The sequence below is a fragment of the Serinus canaria genome, chromosome 12 (genome assembly GCF_022539315.1).
Source record: "Serinus canaria isolate serCan28SL12 chromosome 12, serCan2020, whole genome shotgun sequence".
NCBI classification, from domain to species: Eukaryota; Metazoa; Chordata; class Aves; order Passeriformes; family Fringillidae; genus Serinus; species Serinus canaria.
Window position 1 is genome coordinate 17,726,621 of NC_066326.1, and position 15,331 is coordinate 17,741,951.

The window sequence follows — 15,331 nt, forward strand, 5'->3', positions numbered from 1 at the left end:
TGTAAATTTTGCAGATGCAGCGATGTCACTTGAGGGATCAGAGGTAACTCTTGGCAATGGGGAGCACCAGCTCCTTGTATGAGGTCTAATTTCTTCCTGGGTTCATGATTTTATTACTTTATGTATACTGAAAATATGCTGATTTTTTCTGTATATAGTTCTATTAGTTCAAACTATTTAGATGGTTCCTGGCCATCCATTTTTATTTCCTTTTTAATCCACATTTATGTTTAGATTCAAGTGAGTTTGAAGCCAGGCTTACAATATTTGTCACTCTAGTAGAATTAATCTACACTGTGGTAATTTTATCATGATTTTGTTCAGACCCTTGTGACCAGACCTCAGCATTTCTGACAGCCCCCCTTTGGAGATATGCCCTATTATTCCCCCCAAATTTTTCTTTTATCCATTAGATTCCTGGAACTTTTGCCACTTTTATTCTGTGTTATTTACAGGAAGAAATGTGAGAATCTTCACTAACATTTAACCAGTTTAAATGAGTGTGAACAGAGGCAAAGAACCCTTCAAGCACAGTGTGAGACACCCCAAATCCACTCTGCCTGGGGTTTAACATTCTACTCTCAGGCAAGATATGCTGTGGAGAATTAATATTTGCTACTACTGAATTAAAGCCTTGCCCTGGGTTGAGTTAAGCTTTGATTCCAGACTCCCCCCTGGCAGTGCAGTGTCTGTCCCTCAATATTCTGCCCAAGAAGCTCAAGTGCCACCAATCCCTTGGCTTCTCTCCCAGGCTCTGGGTGGGTTCAAGGGGCTGAAGGGCTCAGTATTTTTACACAACAAAACAACACCCCCTCAAACAGCTACAACAGCAAAACAAGCTCAGTACCTACAATAAACACTTTCAAACTCTCATCAATTTCTGTTTTCAGTGAGATCCAACAGTAATTAATGATTTGTGTGTCAGTGCAGGACAAATCTTTCTCACAGCAAAGTTTCACACAGCTTGAAGTTCTGCCAGCAAATTCTGCTTAAGCTGGGCTTGGCAAGCAGGGATTTGATGTTCTGGAATAATTCAAATGCTCACCTGCAGTTGTACTGCCAGCTACTGTGGTCTCCCAGGCTCCTGGGGAACCTGGGAGTTTTATCTATCCAGGAAAGTTGTTGATAATCATCTCTTCAAATAAAGAAGTGGCAGCAGTGAATTCTGGTGAGAAAGAGTCAAGACATTGCAATGAAATATCTGTTAGTTTTGATTTGGTTTAAGAGGGTTTTGAAGATGCTCAGGTTAACAAGTCTTGATACACAGGATAAAAGTAGTTCTTTCTCTTCACCCGAGTGTGGTGCAAAGCAGCTGAGCTATAGATTCACTACAGAACTTTATAAATGTTTGCTCCTTCAAATCAGAGGGGAGCACATTGAGTGCTGGTTTTACTGCTTCTTTCTGTGCTCTGTGCATGAAGAGCTGAGGAGAACAGGGCAGTGCAGGGCTCTGGCAGGTCAGAGAAGAGGATGAAGGACTGGAAGAACCTACACAACTTTTTTTGGTTGTTATTTTCAGTGATTTATGGCTTTAGGTTTTAGGTAGAAGCTGTACTGAGCTCTGATCTGACCCCTGGATATCAACCTCACTTCTCAGACACAGGGAGCCACCATAGATTTTCAAAGTGCTTCCCCTTTTTCTATTATTTCAGTCGAATAACAAAAGAATAGGAGGAAGATGTAACTCTACTGAGGCTTTGTGAGAAGAATTTCATGTTCTGATTTCTCCCTCCTACCCAAACTTTCTCCCCTGCTGCTGTTGAGATGGCTCCAGCAGCAGAATTTAGGTCTGGCTTTAGGGAGAGCTGTGAGGGATTTCCCCTCCTTGGATCCATTCTTTGCACACATTTTATGTTACACATTAATTCTCACTTCTGGCCTTGTTGCTGCTCCCTTTCCGAGGGAAACCCCAAACCCAGAGCGATTGACAGCACTTGGGGGTAATTAACTCCTCATTATGGTGCTAACAGCTCCCTTTGATTGGCACCACGTGTCCATGGGGATAATTAATTGTGGTGAGCTCATTCATTTGCCACTGTGACACTGGACAGAAGGATCTGGCCAAGAGTCTTGGGTGAAGGAGATGTCTCTGCTCCTTGGGGCTTCAGAGCATCCAGAAAAGTCTGAGCTCGTTCTGCCCCCAGGAATTGGTTGCTTTTAAAAATCTTCACCTCAAGGCTTTGTTAAAAATTATGATTTTAGGAAAGAGAAAGAAAAATTATGTTCTTAAGGCAAAGGCATCTCTTGGTGGGTGAAATATTTCAATCATAAGAGAGAGAACATTTATTTATGAAGTTGTTTTGTGGACAGAGCAGAGCAGTGTAGGAATTGAAGTGACTTGCACACCCATTGAGGAAAAGGAACCTTTCTCATGGTTAAGTTCACATGTACATAAATAAATCCAAATAGCCAGAAAAATTCTGGTTTGATTAAAACAAAATGAAATTTTGTCATTTTAGTTCAGAGTGAAAATATAGCTAAATGAAATGTCACTATTATTGTGGCCCAACCATAAATATTTTGTCTCAGATTTCATCTTAAAAATATACTGCTTTAAAAGGCTTTTTACTATTTATTGCCCTATATTATTTATTCCTTTTCTTATCATATTATGCCAATTTTTGTCCTGGTTCTCTTGCAACTAATTCCTCTTCTGGGTGATCTAAGAATTCAAGGACTTCATTTGGGTTTAGATGAGAATTTGCAGGGAGGGTGGACTCCATCCTAGGCAAGATTCCACATTCATCTGCCAAACAGCTGGGAAGAATTTGAATTTTAAAGATGTATTTCATCCCCTCTCTGTGTAATTATGACTCAGGGATGTTGTGTGCAGCTATCAATTATGTCCTTCCTCTTCTTGATTAAAACAATCCTTCATTAAAAGCCACCTCTCTTCATTTGGGTGTATTTTGATGGCAGAACTCCAGGCACTTTGCAGGTCTTGGCTAGCTGAGGGTGCTCTGTGCTGGGGCACCTCTCTCCCAAATTAACTGGGGGAGAATTAAGATTTGAGATTTGAAGAATTAAGATTTAAATACTAAAGATTTGAAGAATAAAGATTTAAAGACTAAAGTTTTGAAAAATAAAGTTTTGAAAAATTGAGATTTGAAGAATTGAGATTTGAAGAATAAAGTTTTGAAGAATTAAGATTTAAAGACAAAGATTTGAAGAATAAAGATTTAAAGAATAAAGTTTTGAAGACTAAAGATTTAAAGAATAAATTTTGAAGAATTGAGATTTGAAGAACTGAGATTTGTAGAACTGAGATTTGAAGAATTGAGATTTGTAGAACTGAGATTTGAAGAATTGAGATTTGAAGAATAAAGTTTTGAAGAATTAAGATTTAAAGACAAAAGATTTGAGAACAAAGATTTAAAGAATAAAGTTTTGAAGACTAAAGATTTGAAGAATAAAGTTTTGAAGAACTGAGATTTGAAGAACTGAGATTTGATGAATTGAGATTTGTAGAATTGAGATTTGAAGACTAAAGATTTGAAGAATTGGGATTTGAAGAATTGGGATTTGAAGAACTGAGATTTGAAGAACTGAGATTTGTAGAACTGAGATTTGAAGAACTGAGATTTGTAGAACTGAGATTTGAAGAATTAAGATTTAAAGACAAAGATTTGAAGAATAAAGATTTAAAGAATAAAGATTTGAAGACTAAAGATTTAAAGAATAAAGTTTTGAAGAATTGAGATTTGAAGAACTGAGATTTGAAGAATTGAGATTTGTAGAATTGAGATTTGAAGAATAAAGATTTGAAGAATTGGGATTTGAAGAATTGGGATTTGAAGAACTGAGATTTGAAGAACTGAGATTTGTAGAACTGAGATTTGAAGAACTGAGATTTGTAGAACTGAGATTTGAAGAATTAAGATTTAAAGACAAAAGATTTGAAGAATAAAGATTTAAAGAATAAAGATTTGAAGACTAAAGATTTAAAGAATAAAGTTTTGAAGAATTGAGATTTGAAGAACTGAGATTTGAAGAATTGAGATTTGTAGAATAAAGATTTGAAGAATAAAGATTTGAAGAATAAAGATTTGAAGAATTGGGATTTGAAGAATTGAGATTTGAAGAATAAAGATTTGAAGAATAGAGATTTGTAGAATAAAGATTTGAAGAATTGAGATTTGTAGAATAAAGATTTGAAGAATTAAGATTTGTAGAATAAAGATTTGAAGAATTGAGATTTGAAGAATTGACATTTGAAGAATTGACATTTGAAGAATTGACATTTGAAGAATTGATATTTGTAGAATAAAGATTTGAATAATAAAGATTTGAAGAATAGAGATTTGAAGAATAAAGATTTGAAGAATTAAGATTTGTAGAATTAAGATTTGTAGAATAAAGATTTGAAGAATTGAGATTTGAAGAATTGAGATTTGAAGAATTGACATTTGTAGAATAAAGATTTGAAGAACTGAGATTTGAAGAATTGACATTTGAGGAATTGAGATTTGAAGAATAAAGATTTGAAGAACAAACCCAGTTCTGGGTGGGGAGGAGATGTGGGTGAAGTGGCAGCAATTTTCCATTTAAGCAGACAATTCTCCAAAAGCTGGTGTTGCCTTCCTGCCCCTTTAGTTTGGAGTGGGAAGATCTGTCTGCATTGATTGGGAAATGTGGAGATCACTGCTGGGGGTTTGGGTTTTCACTGGGAATTTTGTTTGCCTGTGAATTCTGTCATTGCCCAGCTAGAGGAAATTCCAAACTCACATTCTGTGGCTGGCTGCCTCCCTCAGGAGCAGCAGCTGCAGCTCTGGAGGTGCTTCCATTTCCATTTTCCCTCCTGGCACCTCCAGCCTCCCACTCCATCACTCCAGGAATTTCCCTTCACAGATTCCTCCTTTTTATTATTTTAAAATTTCATTTTATTTCATTTAAATATTTCTATCTCCTATAAACATTATATTTTTCATAGAAATATTCTACATCCTTTAACTGTTATATTTTATTAGCTGGAATTACAGGATCAGATTTATATCAATTTATTGGCTCAGACAATAACTGAACCAAATACAAAAGGAAGAATTCTTTTATATATTTAACTGTATTTTCCTTGGTTTGATTTAATACCTAACCTTTCTATAATTGTAATTAAATTATGTGTATACCTCTGTAGATATTAATTATATAATCAATTAAAACCAATTAAAATCAATAATTTGTTTTCACTCACAACGAGGGGGAGGAGTACAAGTCTGAGTTTGAAATACTTTGTAATTTATATTTATTTATTTATTTAGCAACTTATAACTGTAAAATATTAATTTCTAATTTTCATTAATTATTAAATTATAAATTAATTGATTAACTTAATTTATTATTTATTAACTTGAAATACAGATTTTTAAGAACTCTCTACCCAGGATGGTTTATTATTAAAAAACTTATTTGTGAGTGTCTTAATGTGTGCATTTGTTGCTTTAAGTGGCTTCAAAATGTTGAGGTTTTGAAAAGAAATATTTTAATCTTATAGCTCCAATTACAAAAGAAATTCCTGAAATTTAAGGTTAATGGGTAAAAATAAAGGTTAGAATTGTTGGGGGGCCCTTTATTTAGGAAGTGTTTTATTTTGAGCTCATATATATTGGGAACTAATTCAAATAATTTATTTTTCTTTGACTTTAAGGAAAAGTTGTTCTAAAATTAAAATTTTCTCACTGACCTGAGAAAATGAAACATTTTTTCATCTCTAACCAGATCCAAAATACCTGGAATATTCTGCTTTTATCTTTTGTCTTCCTTTCCACTGTATTTTCAGTAGTGACTAAAGAGGAGTCCTTAAATCAAATTAATTCAGTTTTCACCCATTGTTCCAAAAGTAATGCTGGTTTTCTTCAAATATTATCATCTTTTTTTTTTTTGTAATTAATTCAGTTTTAGCCCAGTATTTCATATGTAGGACTGGTTTTCTTCAATATTATAATATTTTTTCATAATTATTTCAATTTTATCTTGGTTTTTTGTATGTAATGCAGTTTTCTTCAATATTATCATCTTTTATTTGTAATTAATTCAGTTTTATCCCACTATTTAACACATAGTGCTGTTTTAGCTCAATATTAGAATTTTTTTGTAATTAATTCAATTTTATCCTGGTTTTTCATATGTAACACCATTTTCTTCAATATGATAATCTCTTTTTTTTTAAATTAATGTAGTTTTATCCCAGTATTCCACATCCAATGTTGTTTCCTTCACTATTATCACCTTTTTTTTTGTAATTAATTCACTTTTACCCCATTATTTCACACATAGTGCCATTTTAGCTCAATATTCTAATTTTTTTTGGGTAATTATTTCACTTTTATCCCAGTACTCCATATACAGTGTTATTTTCTTCAATATTATCATATTTTTTTGTAACTAATTCAATTTTATCCTGGTTTTTCATATGCAATGCTGCTTTCTTCAATATTACAATCTCTTTTTTTTTTGTAATTAATTCACTTTTATCCCAATATTTCCCATGAAGTTCTGTTTTAGCTCAATATTCTGATTTTTTTTGGTAATTAATTCACTTTTATCCCACTATTCCAAGAAAACTGTTGTTTTCTTCAATATTATCATCTTTTTTTGTAATTAATTCACTTTTACCCCATTATTTCACACATAGTGCCATTTTAGCTCAATAATCTAATTTCTTTTTTTTGTAACTAGTTTAGTTTTATCCCAGGATTTCCCTGGTTGTGCTGTTTTAGCTCAATAATCTAATTTTTTTGTAATTAATTTACTTTTCCCCCAGTATTTCCCACACAGTGTCAGTTTGGCTCAATAATCTAATTTTTTTGGTAATTAATTCACTTTTACCCCATTATTTCACACATAATGCCATTTTAGCTCAATAATCTAATTTTTTTTGGTAATTAATTCACTTTTACCCCATTATTTACACACAGTGCCATTTTAGGTCAATAATCTATTTTTTTTTTTTTTTGTAACTAGTTTAGTTCCATCCCAGTATTTCCCAGGTATGCTATTTTTAGCTCAATAATTAATTTTTTTTTGTAATTAATTCACTTTTACCCCATTATTTCACACACAGTGCCATTTTAGCTCAATAATCTATTTTTTTTTTCTTGTAACTAGTTCAGTTTTATCCCATGTAGTGCTGTTTCAGCTGAATATTCTGATTTTTGTCCCTCTTTTCCCCATGGAAGACGGAGGGTGCTGGCCATTTCCGACGGGATTGAGCACATTGGGAATCTGCGCTGGGAGCTCGCCCTCTGCCTCCTGGCTGCTTGGACTATTTGCTATTTCTGCATCTGGAAAGGCACCAAATCCACTGGAAAGGTGAGGCTGAAATATTGATTTCCACCTGAACATGAGAATTTCACATGTGTGAGGAGCTGTAATTAATTGTAATTAAGAATTTTTTTGGTTTTTTGTTCTTTTTGGCTTTGTGATTTGCTTTTTCTCTACTTCTCTCAGGTGAGGCTGGGTGGTTTTGTTTTATTTTTGTTAATTTAGCAATGAGTTTTACTGGCAAGAAACCAGGTTGTGTTGATTTGTGTGCACAAATTCTGCCAAATTTGGATTTTGCCCCAAACTGTCAGGAGTCAAAACTCTCAATCCCACAAGGGAGTCACCGAGAGTTTTGATGCACATAAAAAGAGAATTTGAAAATACAGATTGAACACCAAGAGCAGAAATAAGGAAAGCACTCAGAGAAAGGACGAAGACAGGCATATTATAGAGAAAAATAAAAATATTTAGCACTTTTTGAATGAATTTCACTCAATTCTGGGAGCAGGGAGCCATGGGGTGAGGGAGAAGCTGTCCCTGGAGTGGTGACAGCCACAGCTCTGAGTATTCTGTGAATAATCAACTCCTCTGAGAGAGGAAAAGTGACACAGATCTGCAGGGAGGATCTAAAACAACCACTGGTTTCTCATGTTGGAAATAAAGGAAACCAGGAACACAATTGCAGCATTGAAATATCTGATTTTCAAATGTTTCTCACGTAGTTTGGGTTGTGGTTGAGGATATTTTTATTTCTGTTTTAGTGACCTCTGTGTATAAATGAAATATTTGAAATGTAATGGATTTTTGGAATTTAGGAAACACCAGAGTGAATTTTTTCAGCCGTGTCAGCTGCACACATCCTTGGTGCTGTCAGCATTCTGGCTGTTCCCAGTTGCTGGTTCTGGGGGTGTTTGCCAACTGTGCCACTCAAGCTGCTGCTGCATTTGCCATGCAAGAACTCCCCCACACACACAGAGGTTCCTGCAGCCCCACCTGCATCAGTGCAGGGAAAATCACAGCTGAGAAACCCTGCCAGGGCCAGGGAGTGATGCCTTGTGCAGGCTGCCCTGGAGCAGAGGCTGGATGGAGTCCCAGAATAAAGCAGGGATTGATTCCAAGGATCTCCTCCATGGATCCACCTTGGGCAGCACCAGAGCCCAGCCAGGGCTGCACCCAAGATGAGCCAAAATGGCCCCAAAATGGGCACGGGGTCTCTCCCTGGGATCAGCTCTGCTCCATTCCCACCTTGCAGTTCATTGTCCCATCCCAGCTTTAGCCCAGGCAGTCCCAGCCTTGTTTTTCTCTCTCCAGCCCACGGGGTTTGTGCTCCTGGGCTGAGATTGGGATCATTTGTCCTTGGTGTCCAGCTGGAGCAGGAATTGTTTTGTCTCCCTGCTCTGTGCACAGCTCACCATCCCCTATCACAAAGCCCAGACCCACACACTGAAGCAGCACAGAATGGGAAAATAGAAAAGCCAAACCTGAGGCAGCAGGATGAGAATGAACAGTTTAGAGTCAGGGAAAATCCCAAAGAGAGGAGTCTGGAGAGGCCAGAGTGATCCAAGGGAATGCCAAGATCAATGTCCTCACCTTTGGCGTGGGCTCAGGGAGGTGAAGGAGCACTCTGGAGCTTTCTGAGGGGCTGCAGCTGGTGGGGAAGAAATGAAACTGAGCAGAACTGGGTTTTTTCTCCCTCAGAAGGAATGCCTGAGGATGGAGATGTATTCTAGCATGGTTTAATCTGCCCCAGGGGTGCAGGGAAAGCTCAGTGGCTGCACGTGTGTGCTCGCACGCCAGGCTGGGCCAGAGGCACTCACAGCCAGGGCACTGGGAGCAGCCCTGGGCTCAGGAGGGGCTGAAGTGACTTTGGAAAGGATTTATTTGACATTTCTAGAGTTTACATCCAGGATTTTATTGTTCTTCCATTCTTTCAGTTTCTGCCATTTCCCCAGAACCAGATCTTGTGCTTTGAAGGTGGATAACCTGTCTGACCTTTTCTTTTTCTTTTTCTGATGGCTTAGCTAAACCCTCAGCTTTAGGGAGGTGGAATAAATTGATTTTATTTCAGTGTGATTTTGATAATCACCTTTCTGATGAGGTCAGCCTGGGAAAGAACAGCCACGAGAAATGGGATAATAAACTTTTCAACAAGGAGAAATAACTTCTAGTCTTGCAACAGAAGTGCAAAGAGAAGGGAATTTATACCCAATGTTCAGCTTTAAGAGGTCTCAGGGTTTAGAGATCAGGGTTCTGTAAGAGGCAGACTCATGGTGTACTTGCAGCATTTAAATCACTTTGCCACCAGCAGCTGCTCTGTTTCCAGAATCCTGAGGAATTCCTCAGGACTGGTAAATTCCCACATTTCTGTGGTACCTATGAACCTGCCTTTCCAGAGGCTCCCTGGCTTTCAGGAAGGATCTGTCCCAGCCAATATTGATAATTCAATATCACATTGATAATTGATATAATATTGATGTTTCCTTTTTCCAGATCTGTTTCTGCTGTGCAGTTTTTTTCCCTTATGCATGCATTTACTGGTTTTAATGTTTGAATGCACAGTTTATTCAATGTTCTTCCCCTTGCCACTTCTACCAGCCTAATCTCTGGAAATCTGGGCCATGGCATTGCCTTCCCAGAGCAGCAAACTTCCCAGCTGAAAAACTAAGGCAGCACTCAGGTGTTGGGGGGGCTATAAATGGATTCCATGTTCTGAACTAGAAATGATGGGGCAGATTTCTCACTGAAGTTTCCATTTCAAATCTAATGCCATTTCTAAAATTCATATTTAAGCTCATCCATAAGCCTTCCCGTTAAATTGAATTCATTACATGCTCATTTCCAGGAAACACTTAAAATTGACTCCTGGGTTTTTTATGATAATGATATAACAGTCTGGTTAATTTATGACATACTTTAATTGCATTGGATCATTTCAGTTAAAAATACATTTATTCAAAGCAAAAAAAAATTCTTAAAGCTTTATCACCTTTGCAACTTTTTTCAAAGGGAGGTGTCTGTGGGACAGGAGGGTGGAGAGAAAGAGGACAGGAGAAACAGGTGAGATGGAGAAGGTGTGTCCTCTCCACACACTTGTGCTCTGTGAAATATTCAGGAGGTTGGTTCACCCTTTCCCTCTTTTTTACTCTGCATTCTAATGCATGGTGGAAAAAAAAATCCAAGCCTTAAAAGCTGTTATGAAATAACCCCATCATTCTCCAACCAGCACTACCACAGATCATGAATATTTAATATTTCAGGATATTAAATATATTAAGACTAACCTAAAGTTTAACTCCAGAGGAAGTGCTCATTACACTGCTCACAGGATGTTCCAAACTTTTCCATTGCTGCTCTTGAAATTCATCCCTTTCTCACAAAGCATTTCCATTTTCCCTTCCAACAGAGGTGAAATAGCAGAATAAATCCAGGTGAAATAGACTTGTGCCCTTTCAGAGGTCCTTGTCCTTGGTTATTCCAGCTTTTCTTGCCCTGAATTATCCAATCTTAAATCTGAAGGAATTTGTGTGCCAGCTTTCACACTCTAAATGTTACAAATATGCAAAATGCAGGACCCTTCAATGAGAAACTCAAAATCAGAAGGATAAAAATAGGCCAAGGCAATTATCATCATTTGTTGTGTATTTTGAAACTTGCTTGACAATATCTGATCTCCACCTCATGGAGAAGGGTTTTCTGTAGCTGAGATCAAAAGCTCCCAAAGATGAGGTAAGAACTATCTAGAAGACTGAAGAAAGATAATTTTTTTTAACATTTACATTATCATTCCAGTCTCTGATCATTAGGTTTGGTTCAGGAGCTGATTTTTCCAAAATACTTTTAATTTCTGGTTATGACAACTCTGAGTTTTTCTGTATTGTACACAGAGCTGCTGAGTCTCCCTAATTTTTTGATCTTCCTATTTCATGAATGAAATCTTCAGGAAGAAGGGAACCTGTTCTTTGATGGATCTTGATCATCCATTTATTAATTCAACTAAATGTCCTCTTGCTTTAAGCTTTGAAAGAGCAACACCAGTAGCTGCCAATGTATTTTTCCTAAATTACTTGCTGAAGGCAGTAACCCTAATATTTCCCTTTTATTTTTTATTTTCATGGGAGTTTTTGCAAACAAAGCCTTTCACTGAGCTCAGGTCATTCTTTTTGAAGGGAGGAGCCTGCTGGACTCAGAGTGACAGAAAAGCATTTTAAGTTTTCTTTCCTGTTCTTTGTTAATTTTTGGGTGCATCAGCAAATCCTTGTCCTGTGCTGATATCCCTGGTGTGAAACCCTGGCAGGGACTTGGAGTTATAAAAATATCAAGGTTGGGAGGGACCTTGGAATGTCTCTGGTGAAACTTCTTGGTCAAAGGAGGTTCAGCCCTGAAGCTGGAACTGTTGTCTTGGTGTTTGGCTGCCTCTTAAAAACCTCCAAGGACAGGGATTGCTCCTGTCTTGGGAAAACCTCTTCCAATGCTTAATTTCCCTCCAATAATCAATTATTCCCTACATGTTTCTTCATTACAATAGTTAATTTTGTTTAAAAATGATTTCTTTTTTATGACTTTGTTATATTTCTGTTACCCAGCCCAAATCAAAGCTTATTTTTTGTATCATCCATGTCTCTACAGAGCATGGGTTGAGTGTCTCCAATTCCTGATTTGAAAAGATTTCTGTATTAATAATCTCAATTAATAGACTCAAGTTAAAAAATAATTTAGCTTTCCTGCCTGGACCACTTGAGTGGCAATGAGAGCTAATCAGCACTGAGCTGCTTCAGGATTTTGTGCTGTAGATGAGGAGAAATATAAATAAAGAGAATACTTTTTAAAATCAAAAGTATTAAAACCCCCACAGTCTTTGGATCATTTTTAATTTAGTGATATCAGAACATTTTATCCCACCCACAGCACATTAATTAAACTTGATAATGGATGAGGTTTTGTCATGTTATGACTCAACTTCAAGCCAGCATTTTCTGATGTGAAGTGTTAAAAGAAAATTCTCCCTCCAGGATTTTATTGAATATTAGAATATCCCACTGATTGTATGAGCTCTGAATTCTCAAACATTTTGGGTCTTTTTGAACTGGTTTCTGTTAACATCATGCAAATATTCTTTTGCCAGAGCTAAACTCAAGTTATTCTTGCTCAGTGATTTTTACTTCTGCACTAGTTACTGGTTAATAAATGATGAGAAATCCTTCTCATTGTGCAGAACCAGCTGCAAGAGGGAAAAATCTCACAGGAATCCATTCTTCAACATTTCCTGGAACTCCTCTACATGCCATCATCACTGAATATTATTCTGTCTGATTCTGACTTCTGAATATTTTCCTCCTTTCCTTCTCTTTGTGCTCAGTTCCCTGAATTTCCACTTCCTGATGTTGGAAGGTGCTGGATTTCAGCTGCCCTCAATATTTTATATTTCAGAGCTGCCCCAGGAGCAGACAAACACAGAGGCTGGTGCTGAGAGCAGGGATGCTGTAGCCCCAGAGCCAAGGGGCTGTGGGTATTGCTCTAGAATGAATCTGCTTGGCTTTTCAGGTCAGCATCACATTTGCAAATATCCTGCAGGCTCTCCTCAAGCCTTTGATAAACTGGGGCTCTGTCAGACCCTTTTTACCCCTTTCCACCCTGCAGAATCTGTTACCCACAGCCCAGAGATCTCTGCTGGGAGAGTCTGCTGTGCCACATGAGTGAAAACTCTGCTGTGGCTCCTCTCTCTGCAGAAAAAAGATGCTGGAATGAACACTGCTGTGAGTCAAAACAGATTCATGATTGCACTGGGCTCTTCTCCCCTGATGGATCACTGCAGCTCTAGGACACTGCTCAGTTTGCAAATGACCTGGCAGCATTTCTGGGTGCTGCAGCTGTTGAATATGAACATAGAAGGACAAGGGGCTCTGATATTGTCCTTGTCACCTCCCTTATTCATTAAAGTGTTCCACTTTCTACACAACCCCACTGGAAAAGTTACAGACACCAGAGCAAAGCAGAGAAGTTTTTATTTTCTCAAAGGGACAGCTCTGCTGCTGTAGGTACCACGAGAAGCAGAATTTGGGGTTGGATATGTGCAAATGAAGGCATCATTTCTTGTTTTACTCTTTTGATTGTGATTTTTTTCTCTTTTCCCTGTGATTTTGCTTGTTGCCTTCACCTGTAATGCTCTCCAAAAGTTCCATTTGGGAAAATGAGTTAGATTCCATTCAGAGCCTCAGATATTTCCTGCTTTGAGCATTTAATTTACCCTTTACACACAAAAAACTTACACCAGAGTCCTGCAGAGGCTGCTGAGTGCATTTAAAGCCCCGATCAGCCTGAGGGGTTTAGGCTGAATTTCTGAGGGATCTGGGGATGGCCAGCCTGGAGAAAAGGAGGTTCAAGGAGGTCCTTATTGGTCTAAAATGATCTGGCAGGAGGGTGCAGCCAGGAGGGGTCGGGCTCTGCCCCCAGGAAACAAAGATGAGAGGAGATGGACTCAGGTTGCAGCAGGTTTAGGTTGGATATTGGGAAAAATTCTCTGCTGAAAAGGTGCTGAGGCACAGGAGGAGACTCCCAGGGCAGTGGTTTGATCCCCATCCATGGGAACATTCCCAGGGCACGCGGATGTGGCACTTGGGGACAGTGGTGGCTTTGGCAGGGCTGGGCTTAGGGTTGGTCTTTTCCAGCCATAATTATTCTGTGATTCCCTGAAATTAATTTTCTGACTGCACAGCTGCTGTCCTTTGCAGTGCTGCACTGCTCCTCACGTGGTAATTAGTGCCATGGATCAGGTGGTAATTAGTGCCATGGATCACTGGGTAATTAGTGCATTGGATCATGCGGTAATTAGTGCTATGGATCACGTGGTAATTAGTGCCATGGATCACGTGGTAATTAGTGCCATGGATCACGTGGTAATTAGTGCCATGGATCACGTGGTAATTAGTGCCATGGATCACGTGGTAATTAGTGCCATGGATCACGTGGTAATTAGTGCCATGGATCACGTGGTAATTAGTGCCATGGATCAGGTGGTAATTAGTGCTATGGATCACGTGGTAATTAGTGCCATGGATCACGTGGTAATTAGTGCCATGGATCATGTGGTAATTAGTGCCATGGATCACGTGGTAATTAGTGCCATGGATCACGTGGTAATTAGTGCCTTGGATCATGTGGTAATTAGTGCATTGGATCAGGTGGCAATTAGTGCCATGGACCACGTGGTAATTAGTGCCATGGATTACATGGTAATTAGTGCTATGGATCACTTGGTAATTAGTGCCATAGACCACGTGGTAATTAGTGCCATGGACCAGGTGGTCATTAGTGCCATGGATCATGTGGTAATTAGTGCCATGAATCACTTGGTAATTAGTGCCATGGATCCCTTGATAATTAGTGCCATGGACCACGTGGTAATTAGTGCCATGGATCAATTAGTAATTAGTGCCATGGATCACTTGGTAATTAGTGCCATGGATCACATGGTAATTAGTGCCATGGACCACGTGGTAATTAGTGTCATGGATCAAGTGGTAATTAGTGCCACGGATCAGGTGGTAATTAGTGCCATCTATCACGTGGTAATTAGTGCCATGGATCAGGTGGTCATTAGTGCCATGGATCAGGTGGTAATTACTGCCATGGACTAAGTGGTAATTAGTGCCATGGACCACGTGGTAATTAGTGCCATAGACCACGTGGTAATTAGTGCCACGGACCACGTGGTAATTAGTGCCATGGATCAGGTGGTAATTAGTGCCATGGACCATGTGGTAATTAGTGCCATGGATCAGGTGGTAATTAGTGCCATGGATCATGTGGTAATTAGTGCCATGGATCAGGTGGTAATTAGTGCCATGGATCAGGTGGTAATTAGTGCCATGGATCACGTGGTAATTAGTGCCATGGGTCAGGTGGTAATTAGTGCCATGGACCATGTGGTAATTAGTGCCATGGACCACGTGGTAATTAGTGCCATGGACCACGTGGTAATTAGTGCCATGGATTAGGTGGTAATTAGTGCCATGGATTAGGTGGTAATTAGTGCCATGGACCACGTGGTAATTGGTGCCATGGATCAGGTGGTAAT

General features: G+C 38.4%; 1 protein-coding gene across 1 annotated transcript in view; it reads left to right on the forward strand.

Annotated features, from left to right (window-relative positions):
- SLC6A11 (solute carrier family 6 member 11) overlaps positions 1 to 15,331 on the forward strand; it is a 92,936-nt gene that overhangs the window by 18,028 nt on the left and 59,577 nt on the right. The window contains exon 5 of the mRNA XM_009090977.4: positions 7,173 to 7,305. Within this exon, the coding sequence (XP_009089225.1) occupies positions 7,173 to 7,305 (133 nt within the window). The remainder of the gene's footprint in view (positions 1 to 7,172; positions 7,306 to 15,331) is intronic.